General features: G+C 37.0%; 1 protein-coding gene and 1 long non-coding RNA gene across 5 annotated transcripts in view; one reads left to right on the top strand and one right to left on the bottom strand.

Moving 5' to 3' along the window:
- Positions 1 to 19,261, bottom strand: part of HERC2 (HECT and RLD domain containing E3 ubiquitin protein ligase 2) — a 277,180-nt gene that overhangs the window by 121,915 nt on the left and 136,004 nt on the right. For 2 of the 4 annotated variants that reach the window (XM_077123972.1, XM_077123975.1), the window contains exons 24-37: positions 14,385 to 14,555; positions 13,721 to 13,824; positions 11,783 to 11,933; positions 9,891 to 10,105; positions 9,447 to 9,579; positions 9,201 to 9,328; positions 8,898 to 9,108; positions 6,552 to 6,685; positions 5,815 to 5,988; positions 5,603 to 5,739; positions 5,339 to 5,490; positions 4,508 to 4,699; positions 2,100 to 2,287; positions 1,333 to 1,525 (exon numbers count right to left, since the gene is read on the bottom strand). In XM_077123972.1, the coding sequence (XP_076980087.1) occupies positions 1,333 to 1,525; positions 2,100 to 2,287; positions 4,508 to 4,699; positions 5,339 to 5,490; positions 5,603 to 5,739; positions 5,815 to 5,988; positions 6,552 to 6,685; positions 8,898 to 9,108; positions 9,201 to 9,328; positions 9,447 to 9,579; positions 9,891 to 10,105; positions 11,783 to 11,933; positions 13,721 to 13,824; positions 14,385 to 14,555 (2,283 nt within the window). The remainder of the gene's footprint in view (positions 1 to 1,332; positions 1,526 to 2,099; positions 2,288 to 4,507; positions 4,700 to 5,338; positions 5,491 to 5,602; positions 5,740 to 5,814; positions 5,989 to 6,551; positions 6,686 to 8,897; positions 9,109 to 9,200; positions 9,329 to 9,446; positions 9,580 to 9,890; positions 10,106 to 11,782; positions 11,934 to 13,720; positions 13,825 to 14,384; positions 14,556 to 19,261) is intronic. The other 2 variants (XM_077123973.1, XM_077123974.1) reach the window with 2 other exon arrangements.
- On the top strand, positions 1,564 to 17,922 carry LOC143652384 (uncharacterized). Its single transcript, XR_013160600.1, has 3 exons — positions 1,564 to 1,679; positions 2,231 to 2,311; positions 17,713 to 17,922. It is a non-coding gene; the product is annotated as an uncharacterized LOC143652384 (long non-coding RNA).

The raw sequence follows: 19,261 nt of genomic DNA, 5'->3' as shown, positions 1-19,261 counted from the left end.
ATGTGGCCTCTGTATAAGTCAACTCAGCAGGTGAACTCACTGCCCTCCCTACTATGTGGGACATGATTCCCCAGGGTATAAATCTCCCTGGCAGCAAGGGACAGAACTCCCAGGATGAGCTGGGATCAGACAGCATGGGATTGAGAAAGCCTTCTTGAGCAAAAGGGGGAAGAGAGAAATGAGACAAATGAAGTTTCAGTGACAGAAAGATTTCAAACAGAGTCGAGAGGTTATCTTGAAGGTTATTCTTACGCATTATATAGATATCCCTTTTTAGTTTATGGTGTACTGTAATGGCTGCAGGAAGTACCTGAAATTGTTGAGCTGTGTTCCAGTAGCTTTGATTCTTGAAGACGGTTATATAATGATACAGCTTTTACAATGTGACTGCGTGATTATAAAAACCTTGTGTCTGATGTTCCTTTTATCCAGGGTATGGACAGATGAGAAAAAAAAATAAGGATAAAAAATAGAAAATAGGGGGTATAGGGGGTAAAATAAAATAGGCAGATTGAAATACTAGTCATCAATGAGAAGGAGGGGTAAGGGGTACAGGATGGAAGAGCTTTTTCTTTTTATATCTTATTCTGGAGTGAAACAAATGTTCTAAAAATGATCATGGTGATGAACAGACAACTATATGATGATATTGTAAGCCACTGATTATATATCATATATGCACTGTATGTGTATGAAGATTTCTCAATAAAAATATTTTTTAAAAAATCAAGGCAGAGCCCTCCCACTGGATTTCCTTATATAAAACTTAACCTTCAGAAATCATCACCAAATTCTCACCACTGCTTTCCTTAAATAAATACTGACTCATTTCACATTTTGCAACATATTCTGGGTCAAGGAGTATGGAGAAAGAGGGAAGAAACCAGGAAAGACATGATTGGCATCTGAGCAAGCTGAAAAGCAGTGTCTACTTTGTTGGATGCCTGATTCAGTACTTCAGACTTGGGTGCAGGAGTCAATCACAGAAGGTACAATGGAGGTTGGGAGATAAGTACTACGGCACAAAGTAAACAGTTGCACTGCCTTGCCTTACCACACCCATCTCAAAGGTGGAAGGGGAAGGGTGAGTTGAGAGAAAACATACTGAAAGTCCCTTCCAGTTAGGTCACCACAACCAGTTCATGCACCTGCATCAGAATCACTTGGGATCTCATTTAAAAAGGAACGTTCAAGGGATGGATCCAAATCTACAAGAGCCCCCTATGTCCTGATATTTTTTTATTTAACATGCCAGATGAAAACAACAGACAGCAAGCCTCTGAAAACAATTTGCCAGGCTGCGCCACACTAAACTCCATTCTTGCCACCCACCAGAGTCATCCTCTGTGTCCGAGTCCTCTGCAGAGGGCTGTGTGGATGATGGCAGCTCAGCCAGCTTGAGATCATACTTCCCTTCTTTCCCCATTCTGTATGAATTGGTGCTGCCTGTGTCCCATTGGACCCTGATCCATCCATCCTCTCCTAATTCACCAATCACACGGCCTAGGCCAGGAGGAGGTCCATCCTGAGAAAGCCAAAGCAAAGGTCAGTTAAGAGGGAGCATCTGCCACCTCAGCCACTCCACCAGTCCTCCAGTTGGTCACCCTCCCCATAGAAGGGCCCCTTGAGTGTCCACTGACTTCATGTTTTTAGGAAGAGCTTCAAATGCACTAAGAAAGGTACAACTACAATCACCACTTTAATTAGGAACCAGGAAATAGTTTGCTCGTGCTCTGTTATTCCCTTCAGAGAACTTTATTCTTCCACTTTAAAAAATGGTAAAATCTTGCTGCACTTCAGAATTTTCTAAAGTAAGAAGTACACATCAGATTTAAGTCATGGGCAAGTGGGTTATCTAAAACACAACACCACAATCTCAGACCAGATTCTACTTGGGGTGCCAAATAATATGTCATCATCATTTCCCACCTCTGTAATTCCACTAATCTGTTCAGGAATCAAACACCATCATCCTTCACCATCTATCAACTGTACGGGATGGGCGTGTACGCCAATTTCTACCCACTAAGGACACAAAACTCAGAGGGTGTGAAACGCAACTAGGGTGTGACTACCATGTTGAACCTGTGTCTGAGTACCTGATCACCCCACTTCCAGTCCACTCCCCTCATGACCCGGGTCCCAATTTTCATCATGGCTGCCAGCTCTGGGCCTGACACAGGCAGCTGCACATGAGTCATCTCCTTTCTTGTTTCTTCCAAAACTGTAGCTGAAGCACCCCGGGCAGAAGCATTCATGTCTTCTTCAACACTGTCAGAACTAGGACCTATCAGAGCATTAAGGACAACAGGTGAGTCAATAAATGGCTACACTTCCTATTTTAAACATATGCACAAAAAAATGAGTGCTAATAGAGAAAAGAATTTTCAAGAATCCACAGTGTATTATTTATCAATTAATACAATAAACACTGAAAAATTTAATGACTGACCTAGAATTATAAAATGGGTAAGATAAGGACAAAAAATAAATTATATAAACAATTGTTCAGAGTAGTTATTTATTCTACTACTAGGAATTATGCAGAAAATAAACATATGCACAATGACTAAGCTAGAAAGATACTCATCACAACTTTATATTCATAACAGAAAAACAAAATATTGCTACCTACAAGTCTAACAATGGGAAATTAAAAAAATTTGATTATGGCACTATGCAGAAAAAGCTAATATTGCAGGCCTGATACTGCTGTCCTTAGAAAGGTACCTGCAAGGCTAGCCCTCAGCTGGCATTTGGGAACTTGGATTTTGGGGATTCCCACCATTCTCTTAGAATGAGAAGCATGGCCCACTGTGCTTAACAGTGATCTGTGTTGGACACCTGCTTTCCTTTAGGAGTTGGGAACTTTTGTATATGCTAGGCAGAGAGGGTCTATGTAACCAGCTCCCAATAAATATCCTGGCAGTTGAGTCCAAACGAGCATCCCTGATAGACAGCATTTCAAACATACTGTCACACTTAGAATTGGGGAATTAAGTGCATACTACATGAATGCCACTCAGAGAGAATTCTTGGAAGCTTGTGTACCTGGTTTCCCCCAGACTTCACTCACTGAGCCTTCCTTCTTTGCTCATTTTGTTTTGCATCCTTTCACTGTACTAAATCATAGTTATGCTTATGACTATATGCTGAATTCTGTGAGTGCTCCTATGAATCATCAAACCTGGAAGTAATCTTGGAGACATATATTCACATTCAATATAATACAATGTATATATTCCAAATATTCAATATAATATAAGGCAGCCACTGAAAAGGTGTTATGGACAAATCCTTTAAGAAGTGGAAAGATCTTTAAAGGTAAACTAAAAAAAAGTTATGGAAAATAAGTATCATAAAATGCTAATTTCCAAAAACAAAATGTAGGAGAGCTCTGTTTATACAAAAGTGTATACACATGCATAAATATATATATATGAATGAATGACATTCACTCAGAATGGATATCTCTGAGTGATGAAATATGGGTGACTTATTTTCATTGGTTTTCCTATAGTTTTTCATTTTTCTTTAATGAAACTGTTGCTTTTGAAATAAGGGGGAAATTCTTAATAAATTTATACTTTCAATCGTGAATGCCCTATTTTTAAACCACAGATTATTTTAGTATTTTAGAATTATTTTACTATTTTAAGTATCTGTGCAACTATCTGCAATGTTAAGATTCCTCAGATATTAATTACTTTAAAAGCTGACTGACTTAGCTCTATGAAACTCTGAAATTAGCTTATGAAATTTTAAGTAGTAGAGGAGGAGCAAATCAGGTTAGATATAATTAAATATATAAAGAGAGATAGTACAAGCAATGCATTTATTCAGGGGTGGAGGGGACTTGTTATTCTCAGAAAAGATAATTACAGTATTTAAACTGTATTATAACACTTGACAATATTTCAAGAGGAATGACTGCATACAAACCACCCCTGAAGTGGAATGAGATAGCAGGACAAAGGAAGTACTTGGGAAGCACCTTGCCTATCGCCAGGCCAGGCTTTCTTACTATTTTCCCTAAGAATTTCAAACTTCAGTAACCCATATTGAAGATTAATTATATAGGAACTCTTCCTGATAGTTAAACTAAACTTCACATGATCACAACAAAGCTCAATTCTTTTCCACTTTCCCACTTAGCAGAAATGGAAAACAGTTACTGTCCTTCAGGGAATGTGTTTAAATAGTCAAAAAGCACTTATATGGACATTTTACACTATAATGCTATCTACTTTTCTTACAGACTACTACATAGCCTATCTCCTCCTCCTAATCAGAGACCAGGGAAGCTGGAAACAGGCAACAAAGTAGCTATTTTCTGCACCCAAGGAGAATAATGCCTGTGAGTTATGGAGGCTAGGATATCAGATACATAACAAATAATCTCCACTTTCAGGTTACCAAAAGGCTACTATAAAAAGCATAGGTAAAAAATTCCAAGGTAAAAACTTCAAGAAATTGTTCAGGGGTGTAAAGAAGAGCAGGCACCTACCAACAAGCCGCAGCGCTGTCTGGGTGAGGGCGAGCATGCCAGAGTTGAGTAGGAGGTTCAGGTTGTGGGCACCGTGCTTCAGGGTAAGCATGCTGAGCATCACCAGGAGAAAGCGAGCCTGTGGAATTGTCCCCAGGCTTGGGCCCGATGGGTTCTCATTGGTAATGGTTTGCAAGGGAACAGGCTGGATACCTAAGAAGAATTGACAACCACATGAATTCCTTGTGCATGGATACAAGAAAATACACGATGCAGAAAACATTAGCAATTTTTTAAACTCTATTTTTTAATAATTTTCTATAGAGCATGGACCTCAGGCAACTCTGAATTACTCTGCAATGACCCCACCACCTTCATTCCACATCCATTATCACTGTCTAACAAGACCCATCACACCACTGCTCTAACTATCCCTGGTGCCTATTCATTTAATTTCAAATGCAACAGATATCTTTCTTCCACAAAACCAAACCTAGTATTATTATAGGATTCGGACATTTTAATTTTAGGAACTATGGTATAAAATGATTCAAAACACATGAAAATATGTGGAAATTTTAAAGTTTCATATTAGAAGACTTTAAGATTGTGTCTCCTGCCAAATTTTGAAAGTTTTGTTTAGAACCTGAGAAGCTAAGATTATTATCCAGAGCAGCTAAAATTATTATTCTAATACACAACATAGTTAAAGTATTTACAAAAGCATATTCCAGCAATTGCAACTTTCCAAACACTGGAACATATTCCAGATTACTCTGACGCAGATGTTGACAGCCCTGCAACATCAATTCAAATACAGCCTTTTAAGCACCAGACTTTTTTCAAACTCACCCAGTTCCTTAAATTTGGCATTTGCATCCATCAGAACATGTCGAATATTCTGAACAGCCCAAGCATATAGTTTGCCAAAGGTTACTTCCAGCAGCATTCGATTAAAAGGTGGAATCAAATCAACATCCTTTAAACAATCTGTAAGGGGCTCCCTTTCAAACAACAATAAAAAATTTTAATTGGAATAGTACCTAACTTTGAACTTTAATAGGACAATGTTTTCTTGCCACAATTTTCCATAAGAAAAAATTGTTATAGTTTTACCCTATATCAATCCCCTCAGGAATAAGTCTTTGCCATCCACAAAACATAGCATACTGCACAGATGGAAGTAAGAAATTTTTGGTGGCCAGTTTTAAAATCGTATCTATCCCTTCCAGGCGAACCTCTGCTCTCTCCAACTGCAAAATATCAGATAATATTAAGTGTTGTGTATATTATCTAATGCATAGAAGCATGTTATTAACAAATTTTACCTGTTTTAATAAGCACTTCCTCATCTTTTCCACATCCACTGGCTCTTCTTTAAGGGCAAACTCAGCAATTGTACTGAGGAGGGCAGACTGTGGATAAAGACCCTGAACATTCTGCTTCAGCCATTTATATTTGTGAACACCTGTCACTGTATTCAACAATGGCTGCCATTTATCCTTAAAAAGGAAAATAAATGCATTAGTTTTGCCCTATTAATATTAACATGGGTGTTGTAAAACAGTCAATGAAAATATAAATTAAATAAATAATGCTGACAAGTTTAAATTAGCAAAATATTTTAAATTTAATAATCAATACATTAAAATTACATTTTTATGTCATAAATGCACTTATAAACAAATTTATAATCTCTATACTGTACTAATATGCTTTGGAATGGACTGATTTGGCATATGAAGTTCAGTGAGCATTCATAGTAACAGTCTTGGACCAGTATAGTTTTTACAAAAAGTGTATGTTCTATGAATGACTGGTCAATGAATATGATACACTGTATTCCTACAAATGAAAGGAAACCCTCTTGAACAATAATATGACCACAGACCCTCAGTCAATTCAGCAAGCATCCCTAGACACACATCTGAGTAACAAGACAGTCCCTCTGCATCCTATGACCTTACAGACGCTAGAACACAGACTAAAGCTCTTGGGGAATCCTTTGCTACATATTGTGTTTTTATCCAGTTAGTCAGTCTCAGAGTCACAGAAAATACTTTACCTTGGGTGATTTAATTGTAATGGGTTTTTTGTCCATATTTATAGGACTGTGAGGCAAAATGCAAGCTTCTTCCAAATCGCTCTCTTCATTTCCAATTTTTTCTTCATCATCAGCACATTCTGGCTTCTTAGGAACTATGTTTAAAAAACCATTCATTATAGAAACCTCTTACTTAAATAACAATTTTAATTAAGAAGTATTTCAACTTGCATGAAGTTATAAGTAATGAATATTTTGCTTAAAAAACATGAAAATTACATTGTCAACTACATTGTTTAAACTACGAAAGTATAACAACAGCCATTAATGGACAGAAAGACATAAAATGAGAATGCAAAAGTGGGGAGAAGACTTAAAGACTGTATAGCCTAGCAGTTGGCCAAGTTTTTCTTAAAGGTCCAGAGAATGAATATCTTAGACTTGAAGGCCAAATGGTCTCTGCCATAACTCCTCAACTATGTAGAAGGAAGGTAAATGGTAGGTGTAACTGTGCTTCATTAAAACTTTATTGAGGACACTAAGTTAAATTTCATAAAATTTTCAGGCATCAAAAACATCACTCCTCTTTTGCTTTTTAAAAAGTCATTTAAAAATGTAAAAACCATTATTAATTCGTGGGCAGTGAAAAAAAGCAGGTTGCAGTCCAGATTTGGACTACCCATGGGGGATGACTTGCTCTAGTCCAGTGGTTCTCTGCCACCAGTGTACAACAGAACCTACTGAATACCTTTTTTCTATGTTAGCCCCTTTAATCAGGAAAATTTCTATTGAATTTACAATCTGAAAGATGGTATTCCACTTTATTGTTCTCTTTCAAGGCTTTCAGTCTAATTTCAATCAGCATATAATATAAATAATAAGCATACTACACCTGTGCAGTTAAGGATTAACTCAGGAGGGATGGGTTGCCCAAACCTTACACATTCAAAAAAAAAAGGCCTATCTTTTTTGAATGGAACTGACTATTGGTTGAATAGGACTGACTATTGATGGGCTCCAGGGAAATAACCTCTGAGCCCTTGAAAGATTTTATCTGATAAGAAAGGTTTTTTTGTATGCCTATGGCCTGGGGCCACAGAGTACCAGTCAGTTGTGATTTATGGTGATAGCCTATTTATATTCTAGAGTAGCCACACAGGCACTGCAGGCCTACATGACTAACACCCAAACCTGGAAATGAAGCCTTTCAGGTGAGCTTCCCTGGTTGGCAAAGCTTTACAAATGTTGTCCCAAAGCTGTCTCAAAGTGCACCTGTGTGAAACTCCACTGGGAAAGAACAACTAGAAGCTCATACCTATTTTCTCCTGGACTTCACCCATGTACCTTTTCCCTTTGCCGATTTTTATCTTTATTCTTTTGCTGCAGTAAATGTAACCATTAGTAACCCCTCTTAGTCTAACAAATCATCAAGCCTGAGGGTGGCCTTGGTGACTCCTGATACAACCCCAGTAATAGTAATTATTTCTATTTTACAACATATTTAATATTTTTTGCAGTTTCAGATATAATAAAAGTATTTAAACACACAATAAGAAACTTTAAAAGGTGACAATGTGGGTTTAGAAACCACAGCATGAGATGGACAGATGGTCAAGGGAGATCATTCTTCCTCAAAGCTGAGACAAGATGATTCCTAAGCCTGTGATTCTGCCTGGGTAAAGGAATCTCAGAAGTGCTATTGCTGTGACTTTCTGATCCAAAACATTCCGAGGATTCAGACAAGTTATTGTGATTTAAGAGTTTGCTCAACTCCTTAATTGATAATGTCAATAAGCTGGACTGTTGGTAAATCCATATTCTACATAAGAATATAATCAGACATTTCTACAGTCATATGTGACCAAATTCTAAAGTATTTCATGTATTTTGGGTTATTTAATGCAAAAATATCTTCCCCAGATTCCTACAACTGAGAAAATATCAATAACTCTTTAAGTCCTCTTTTATAACAACTCCCCATGTATCAGAGTATTCAATATTTCCACAGAAAAAAAACATTTCTTTGCAAGAATTTAAAAATCAATTATATAACTAAGCATTCATTACCAGGTCAACTGACAAACAATACTTCATTTTACCCATCAATTTAGGAAAGTTGAGAGTATTCATCTCTTTTGGCATCTACTAGTCACCAGATCATAACAATCTGATTTCAAAGTTTCATCATTTCTGATCTCTTGGAAAGATAAGCAAGATTTTATATGTATTTATTAATAGTACATATAATGAATATTATGGCAGTATTTGGAAATGCCACATGTAAATAACAGTAGTGAACAGTCTCATTCTGAAAACACAGATTCAAGCATAAGGAGAAAAGTATACACTTTAATAGTATTTTCCTACCTTTTACATTCTTACCTCTCTTCTTCCTTCTTTCTCGAATTATCTTCTGAGCTATCCTCCTCCATCGGGGCAAAGAACTTAATAGCTTCAACTTAGACATTATAGAAAGGTCATTACAGACTGCAGGTCTCAATTCATTAAAAAGGAATCTCAAACGTTCAATGACAGGGGCACAAACCTCTTTATAAGAACGGCCCTGTTCTTGATGAGTCTGCAAAGTTAAATATGAAAATACAGCTTCACAACAAATATTTTAACGAATATCTGCCAAACACAAAAGAAAGCAAATTAAAATTTATTTACCTTAATTAGAGAGCATTTTGCTTGGTAGACAACTCTACAAACATCCACCACTGATTTAGGTAATGTTCTATGTTTGACTTGCTCAATACCAAGAGTACCTGCATGAACTAAAGATAATGCCACATTACCTGTAAAAGGGTCAAAAAAAAAAAAGGGAGGGAAGTGCAGAGGAGGGATGAATGAGCAGTGCACATTAGTCAAGAGGTTTACAGTGTAGTTAAAATACATCAGTATCTTACTTCATACCTAAATCTTCATGCTTTAAGAGACAACATAACAACAAACGGCCAACCTCTTCCACAGGATGCTCAGGAGGAAAGGTGATTGGTGTGGTTAAGTGGCACTGCTTGCAGTACTTTTCTATTTGACAAAGAAAGTCCTGCAACAGAAATGGCTAGAGGTAATTTCAGTCATCCTAACACATCTTCTTGAATCCTATACAAGCCACAGCTTTTGTACTTGCAATCAACAATGCTTTTAAAAGTTGGCTTGCATAGTGAACCAAACCAAACCAGCTTTTCACTTCAAAACCATCCCTCCAAATAATATTTAACACAAAGTTCAGACTAAATTAATTAAAGAACATGAATGTATTCAGAAGTCAGAGTCCTAAGATGAACAGAAGGCTAGTCAGTCAGTGTGGGAAGGTGAGCGTCTTCCTGAGTGGTTGATACTAAGGAGCAAGCTCACCTTCACGCTGTGGTCCTGAATGCTATTGTCAGCGATGGCTTGCAGGAAAGCCTGGGAATGGTCACCCAGGGCTCGTCTATGGGTACAGAGTCGGGATTTGCTAGCAGGAGTGCCACCAGGAGAACTACAGTGGTCCTCATCTTTCTCCTCATTATAGCTGTAGTGGATCTGGCTAGTCTGCAGACCCCCAGAGAAGATGGATGACTGAAGCCACTCTAGAAAATGTAGATGAAAAATGTTAAAAAGAATCCTGAGTGCACTACTCAGAAATAAACTGCAAAAAAAAAAAGATGCTAAACTAAGTATTTAGGACATGAAATCTCATCATTTATATGAAAGATATACAGATTGACTTACAATTCTTTTATCAATATGAAACCAGATAACACTTTCTGGCTATTCAAAATATTTAAGTATAGAATCAGGACTTAGTATAATATTTCCAGTCCAAGATGTACTGGAGTCCTACTATATGCTTGGAGACATTTGGTTCTGCTTATACAGCCAATCACTAATTTTCAGTGATGATAACTATATGCAACAAAGTGCTACAAGGGGCATGAAAGTGTGCAGCAGAAGGCATCACTATTCAGTGGAGCAGGAAAGAGTTCTCATAGAAACACCAACTGGGCTGAGCTACGGGATGAGACAGAGAAGGAAGAGCATTAGGCAGGGGATGAGCATCAAGGGGTTAGAGGAATAAGACATCTTCAGGGCAGACCACATATATCAAGATCAGTTATAAAGTAATGGAAATGATTGTATACTTAACCTATACAACACACTGTTTTTAAAAAGGGAAAATTAGATCCTTAGAGACAGAGAGATCCGCTGGACTGTAAAAGAGATCTATGTACTATATAGGTATAGGTTAGGTCTCATCAGACAAGAACGCGTCATCTGTAGGGCTAGCAGGAATGACGAACTATAACTACTTGTGATAACTGGCGTGAATTCACCAGAAGCTAAAGCACCAGTGTAAGGATGAGGACAGTTCACTTCCCTGTAAAGGGCTCAGCTGCCAGAGCCTCTCACTAACAGATCACTGCTACCACCACCACAAGGAACTTGAAAACCTCTGTGACCCTCAGTGATGCCCCTTGCACTCCCATGTTTCTGCCCAGACTCCTCTCACATTCAGTATGCTGAGACTCCAATTTCATTTTCAAGTCTCAGTCACTGCTGCCACCTTATGAAGATTTTCTTCCAATGCCTCCATTTGAGCATTTATCACACTGTGTCCTTACCTACTCATGTCTGGCTCACCAGCAGACAGGAGTTGCCTGGAAGGTGGGTCTGCTTAGTAATCTTTGCATCCCAAATGCCTACCGTGATGCCTACAGTGATGCTCAACAGATTGCTAATAGGACAGATGGATGGATTGATGGACAGACAAATGGATGGATGAATAGGTGGATGAATGGACAGACAGAAAAGGTATAAATATATGAAGAAAAACTCAAATCCATTTTTTGGACATGGAAAAACTCTTTTAATTTTAGGTGATTATAAAGATTTTGAGCTGCCATTGCTATAATTTATTTATTATCAAGTCTGAAATACAGTCTTCAAACAGAAACCTCTTTCTGGTAAGAAGAGACAACCCATACTAAGGATGATTTCTGGGGGTGCAGAGAGGCACAGACACACTGAGCCCATGCCAAAGCCTGATAGAATGAGCCTGGCTATAGGACTGTCTAGCTAGCTTACTCATGGCCATAATCACTACTGTAAGAGCCAGTCACAGCTACTTCAAAGTCATTGGTTCAATATCACTCCTATTTTTCCTCAACAATTGTGTTGATTCTTCTTTTGCTTCTTCTCTTAATGACACTTAAGGTTCAATTAAAATAATCTACTAATCAGTTCAAAAAAAGCAAAATTTTTCTTACTGGCACATTCAACCTCAACAGGAGACAGCGGTGTACTCATTGCTAAGTAGGAAGCATGTAATCCAAGGAGAAGGCCCAGATTTCTCTCTGTGTCTATAAGAGGTGAAGAGAGACTTCCCAGGTCTGGTATGGTAACAACCTCTTGGTCAGGCTGGGAAAAATAAAGGTCATCATCAATATGAGAAACTGGAGTTTATTAAAAGCGTAAAACCAAGAAGAGCTACAACTTACATCCTTAAACAAGATTTACAGATATAATGAAGGTAAGTGGATACTATCAGCACCCTGTTTCTACATCCTATAATAATGAGTTTATGCTGCCATACTAAAATGACAATCAAATACCACATAAGTCATGCACACTGAACAAAGCAGAAAGCAAATGCATGGTTCTACTGGGTAAAAGACAAATCACAAATAAACTACTTAGCTAGAAAATTCCTTAAAGAATCAAACAGAAGTTTGCAGAGTATATACATAAAATACTTCAGAAAATATATTGAATTATTATATGCATAACAAACTAATAAGAAACAAAAATATGACCTAATATTGCTGGTTCCTAGATAGTGAATCATGACTACACATGTGAGGGAAATGTTCTTACAAAAGAATTAAAAAATTTAAAAAACTAGAGTCCAAATAAATTCAAACAAACTTTTCCAGTCCCACCCATCAGAAAATTTATAAGCAAAGCAATTTTCCCCTTCATAAAATGCCTTAATTATTAACGCCTTGTGGCATTCAATGAATTTTATTACCTTTAGAAATACGTACCTGGAAAGTCAATCCCAATATATAGCTCTAATGCTCATGATATGTACGAAGGAGATTTCTATTTTAAAGAACTATGCTACTATATAGCTCTTCGCATTTATAAATGTGAAAATTTATCTATGTATAAATATATAATTATTCAATTCAAGACAGAAAGCCATTACAAGTTTCTACATAAGCGTGCAACAAATTAGTGAAAAAAAAGATAAATCTCTTTTATGTATAGAACAGTACCTAGATTTCTTACAAATTAACAATTTTTAAATAGTTTTTCATCATAAGTAGTTGACATCATAACTTTTAATTGTTAAATTCATTGCATTGGTTTGAAAGGATGTATGTACCCTAGAAAAGCCATGTTTTTAATCCTAATCCCATTTTGTAAAGGCAGCCATTTCTTCTAATCCCTATTCAGCACTGTATGCCTGAAATTTTAATTAGATTATCTCCCTGGAGATGTGACTCAATCAAGAGTAGTTGTAAACTGGATTTGGTGGAGATGTGTCTCCATCCATTCCAGGTGGGTCTTAATTAGTTTACTGGAATCCTATAAAAGAGCAAACATTTTGGAGAAAGCAGGAGATTCTGAGAGAGCAAAAGGACATAGCCAAAAGAAGCAGAGCACCCACCAGCCAGTGACATTTAAACATGAAGGAGGAAAATGCATTCCAGGGAGCTTCATGAAACGAAGCCAGGAGAGGAAGCACGCAGATGACGCCATGTTCGCCATGTTCGCCATGTACCCTTCCAGCCAAGACAGAAACCCTGACTGTGTTTGTCATGTGCCTTTTCACTTGAGAGAGAAATCCTGAACTTCATCGGCCTTCTTGAATCAAGGTATCTTTCCTTGGATGCCTTAGATCGGACATTTCTATAGACTTGCTTTAATTGGGACATTTCCATGGCCTAAAAACTGTTAACTTGCAACTTATTAAAATCCCCTTCTTAAAGCTATTCTGTTTCTGGTATATTACATTCCAGCAGCTAGCAAACTAGAACATTTATTTATGAAAAAACTTACATAGTATCTTTATGCTTATCACATAAATGCCCACTCCTCCAAAAGATCCCAAATCAGTATTTTAGGGCAAAAATTATCCATCACTATACATGCACACAGGCCTCCCTGATGTTTCTGCACTCCCAGGCACAAAGCCTCACCTCCAGATACTGGCCAACACAGAATGCATGCATCGATTCCCGGGTATCTTCAAACTGCAAAGCCGCTTCCAAAGCAACTACAGGGTCTTCTCCTGCAAACTGAGCTGAAACAAAAAGGAAAAAGTACTTACAAAGCAATGCAAAGCAATGTGACTTGGACACCATTTGACTAGACAATAATAGTAAAAATGCTAGTGAAAAATAAACTAAACAGATTAATTCAAGAAGTGCCTCTAGAAGAAATGCCAAGGTCAACTCAAAACTAAGGGCTCAATAAATATGCATAATGATGAAAAGTTCTTCAAGGAGATTAACTCAAGAAGGGCCTCTAGGAGGGATGCCCAGGTCAACTCAAAACTAAGGCTCAATAACCATGCCTAATGATGAAAAATTCTTCAAGTGTGCTTGAATGAGCTGACAAGACAGACACATCAAAAAGCGCGAGGGAGTGGACCAGTACTAAAGGGACTGTTAATAAGACAGACAGTCTGCTTAAAAAGACATATGATACAACTGGTTTTTGTTTGTTTGTTTCATATGAGCAGGCTCTGGGAACCAATCCTGGAACTCCGGCACAGTAGGCAAGAATTCTGCCACTAAACCACCATTGCACCACCCCCATATGATACAACTTTTAACTCTGGGGTCAAACATGGGGCCTTACCAAGAATGGTATTCCCTGTTAAAGACTGTGTCTGAAAGTCTTTGATATCATACACTTTTCCATCAATCACTGTCCAGAAGCCTCCATCTTTATTGTGGTTCTCCAAATCAGCTTTGCGTATAAGTGTCACTTCCTCATTATTCCTACAGTTCTGACCTGTAAAAAATGACTCTGTATATACAGAAACCAAAATCAATCAATAAATATATATAGATAGATAGATAGATAAAATGAAAGAACAAATTGTGTGAAAGAACTATAAGGAGAAACAGATAAATCCCCTATCACAGTGACAGATTAATGTACCTCTCTATAACTAACAAAATAAACAAAAATTCACCAAGGATATAAATTAATTTAAAAAATAAAAACACTTCAAGAAACATGAATAGCAACTCTGATCATACATCATACTATAGGGAAAATAAATTTCAAAGAAACTAAATTATAAGTACGTGTGTTGACTACTAAAAACAATCAACAAAAAGATGAACAAAAATTCTCTTCATATTTGAAAAACATAAAATATACTTCTAAGTAACCCAAAACTCCCAGAAAAAAAATGATTGTGGAAATGAATGATAATGAAAATATTACAGATCAGAACTAGTGACATATAGCTAAATTTACGCTTGAGGACATATATAACTTTAAATATATAAATAAGAAAAAAAGCAATGCCAAAATGTAAATAAGTTAAACATCAAATCAGTAAAATTCTGAGTTCACAAAAAATACTTATGCCAGTTTGAAAGCACTATATAACCCAGAAAAGCCATTTAAAAGCTGGGTGGGACCTTTCTGATTGTTTCCATGGAGATGCAAACCACCCAACTATGAGTGTTAACTTTTGATTAGATGGTTTCCATGGAGATGCGTCTCCACCCATTCAAAGCAGCATTGCTTAATGGAGCCCTTTAAGAGGAAACCATTTTGGAAAAAGGCTAAGAGCCCAGGCAACCAGAGACCTTTGGAGATGAAGAAGGAAAACATCCCCAGGGGGGTGCTTCATGAAACAAGAAGCCAGGATAGAAAGCTAACAGACTTCACCACATGCTCTTCCAGCTGAGAGAGAAACCCAGAATTTCTTTCTTTTTTTTTGGCATGGGCAGGCATCGGGAATCAAACCCGGGTCTCGCATGGCAGGCGAGAACTCTGCCACTGATCCACCATGGCCCGAGAAACCCCGAATTTCATCAGTATTTCTTGAATGAAGGTAACCACTTGTTGGTGCCTTACTTTTGACATTTTTATAGCCTTGCCTTAATTTGGACATTTTTAAAGCCTTAGAACTGTAAACTTGCAACTTAATAAATTCCCCTTTTTAAAAGCCATTCTGTTTCTGGTATATCGCACTCCAGCAGCTTGCAAACTAGAACAGTACTCAAAAGAAAACTTACTTGCTCTCCTTTGGAAGAAGTCAGACACCAATCATTATTAAGAACAATGGTCAAAGGTGGTGGGGAATGGGGAAGAAATCAAGAACACATCAAGCCTCTCTTTATGATAACCAAATAGCTGAGGGACATGGTGGTAAGGAATTGAGTATACAGATTACATGAACTCACTGAACCATCTTAATAGACTAAATGTAGGGCAATCAAACATAGCCCTCCTGATCCAATGAGGGAATTGGACATATTCTGACCCATCAAAAATGAATCAGAATCTGATCCAGAAGTAACGAGTAGCTTTGAAGAAACATAACTGATGAAGACCATGTTAATTTACAAGAAAAGAATGCAAACAGCCAAGTTCAGCAATTCTAAAATTCTCCAAGACAAATGGCCTATTTCTTTGAAAATAAAGAATGTGATCAAAACATGGGAAGAATGGCATGGAGCTATGCTGTTAGAAAAAAACAGAGACAGCCTACATTAACCAAATTCAACATGCAGTACTTGTTTCAATCCTGATTCAAAATATGTACCTATGAAAAGACATTTTTGATACAATCTAGGAAACCTGAACAAGGGCTACGTGTCAGATTAAGGATTTGCTGCTAATCTTGTAAGAAAGGAAAATATTATGGTTTTATTGAAGAAAAAGTTTTTGCTAACAGATAAAATGCTTTAAATCCTTTAAAAACTGAGATATGCACTAAAATAATCCAGTCTAATCAACCAATCAGACGGAAAAATGTGAATGGGTGGCAAAATTGAATAACTATTAAAGCTAAATTAATTATATTGTGCTCTCTATATTTATCTGCCAGAAAATTTTTGTAAGAAACATATTGCAAAAATGTGTGCCAACATGTATCTATCTCCAAAAAGACAGAAAAAATCGGATTAAACTAAAAAAGAAGAAAACAATAAGGAACAGAAAATAATGAAATATAAAATGAACAAGGCAGTGAAAAAGACCAAGAAAGCCAAACAAAATACAATGCCAATTTCACAACTCTGGCCTGATAAAATGATTACTGATACACACATATGTATGTATACTTTTTACTGATATCACTATATACTGCAGAATAAATATACATTTAATATTTACATATACACATACATATTTGTGTGTGTGTGTATATACATATATAAAACAGATATATAATAAAAATTCCAGTCCTACAGATATTCAACACAATAAGATATGCAACAATACGGATGAATCTCATAAACAACACTGAGCAAAAATAAGAAAGAATTCCTAAGACACGATTATATTTATATAAAACTAAAAATGGGCAAACTACAGTGTATGCTCATTTTTAAAAGGGAAAAGGATAAAGACTGGAATAGGAGGTGGCAGAGCCTGGGGACAATGGAAAAGGAGGACATCTAATGGAATGGCAATATTTTGTTTCTAGACATGAGCATGGAGTGTACACAGACTGAGTCACTTTGTATTAATTCAGTGAACTGTATGATGACACCATGTGCATTTTCCTGTATCCACCTCAGAATACTCTCCTGCGTTGTGGCTAGGTTAGAAAATGTCCTTCTCATACAAGATTGAAGCAGAAACATTTAAGAAGACACTGCCAAAATGTAATCTGCAGACAAATGGCTCAGTAAGGATGTATATACATAAAGAGATAAAGCAAGTATGGCAAAATATTAAACAAGTGGAGAATCTAAGAGTCCTCATACAGACTGTGGTGGCAAAGGCACAGTTATGTGATTAAACCAGGAACCACTGATATTTACTTAGGCTGCATTGTATGATGTATAAATAAAACAGTTTAAAAATAAAGAAAAAAAAAGTGTCTAGATTGTAAGCTCTCATAATAGTCACATTTAGTTCAGAACTGTTAATTTAATTTTGGGATTTTGAGATGATGTGCTATAATGTATAACCTGGTATCTCCCTGAAACTTCAGCTACCTGTGTAACACCTAAGACTCAGAATTGGAGTTCTGCAGCTCTGAAAGTCAGCATTGCTACATTGATCAACTGCAGAAAGAAACTGAAAAAAGATCAGGCTTCAATAAGAGATAAGAATAAAGCCAATCAGGTAAGGATTAAGGTAAATCAGAATACAGGGGTAAGGATGACATTGTTTGTATTTTAGAACTTCACCTATTATCTGAGGCCAAAGTAAGAGAGGTTTATTTTATCCAAAACCTAAATAATATAACTTACACTGTCTGGACAGACAACCAAACACATGGAGCCCAGAATGGGACTATGGGCTTCTAATTCTGTAAAGTTTAATGCTTGGAAACATCCTAGAGTATGCTGGGCAATTAATTTAAAAGTATTGGCAAAGTCCCTCAAGAGACAGGAGAAGAATAAGGAACTATTAAGCTTTACCACCAGGGAAACCCTGATATTGTCTCAAATATTAGGGACTCCCAGGTCAATAGGCCAAGCCTTTAACTTTGAGGCTTACTTTCATGAAGTTCATTTCTGTAACGGAAAACAGCCTACCTATAGTTACGCTGAAGAGTTACTTCCAGAAAACCTCTTTTGTTGCTCAGATGTGCCCTCTCTCTCTCTCTAAGCTCAACTGTTCAGTAAAATCATTCCCCTTCCCCTACATGGGTTATGACATACTGGGGTGAAAGTCTCCCTGACAAAATGGGACACGACTCCCAGAGACAAGCCTGACCCTGGCACTGCGGAACTGACAATGTTTTCCCGACCAAAAGGAGGAAAAAAATGTAGCAAAATAAGGTATCAGTGGCTGAGAGTTCAAAGTCAAGAAGCTATTCTGGACACAACTCTTAGGCAAGATTTAGCTAGATTTTGCTAATTACCACACTTTGCCAAACCCCAAATAAAATCATTCCCATTAACCCTAAACAGCACCTAGGGCTCTATATGAGATTTTAAAAATGTTTCATATACTAAGATTACTTTTCAGAAACCTGCAACCTCCAGATGGGTTCCTATGCCAAATAAGTCTTGAAACCCAAAAGAGCCAGCCTCTCCAGGAACATCAACTAGTTCAATCCCCCTAATCGCGACACCTTTTCTAAGGGCTTAAATCTAGACACATTCCTTTGGGCATAGCCCAAATACCCCTAAAGATTGGGAGAAGGATTCAAAGAGAAGGAATTATAACAGAGAAGACAGGATTTAACAAATGAGTATTACTGCTGAATCATTATACTATTTCTTTTAGTTTCCAGTGTTTTGGCAATGCTAGAAGGAAAAACCTACAATTTCAAACAGTAACTGACACCAAACTCTGAAATCTGTTCTGTAACACCTTGTTATAGTGTACTTTGAAATTATTTGCTTATATATATACATATTTCATAATAAAACTACTTAAATTGAAAAAGCAAAGTATAAATTAAATACAACTTAGAAAAAAAAAAGAATCCTAATAAGCATCATATTTCAGCTTGAAAGCTCCTCTTTCAATACTAGGAACCAGGCAAGGAAATGCACTATTACCATTTCTATTCACAATGCACCAGA

This window comes from Tamandua tetradactyla, chromosome 12 (assembly GCF_023851605.1).
Source record: "Tamandua tetradactyla isolate mTamTet1 chromosome 12, mTamTet1.pri, whole genome shotgun sequence".
NCBI lineage: Eukaryota > Metazoa > Chordata > Mammalia > Pilosa > Myrmecophagidae > Tamandua > Tamandua tetradactyla.
Note: the sequence above shows the minus strand (reverse complement) of the source record. Positions and strands in the feature narration are given on the sequence as shown.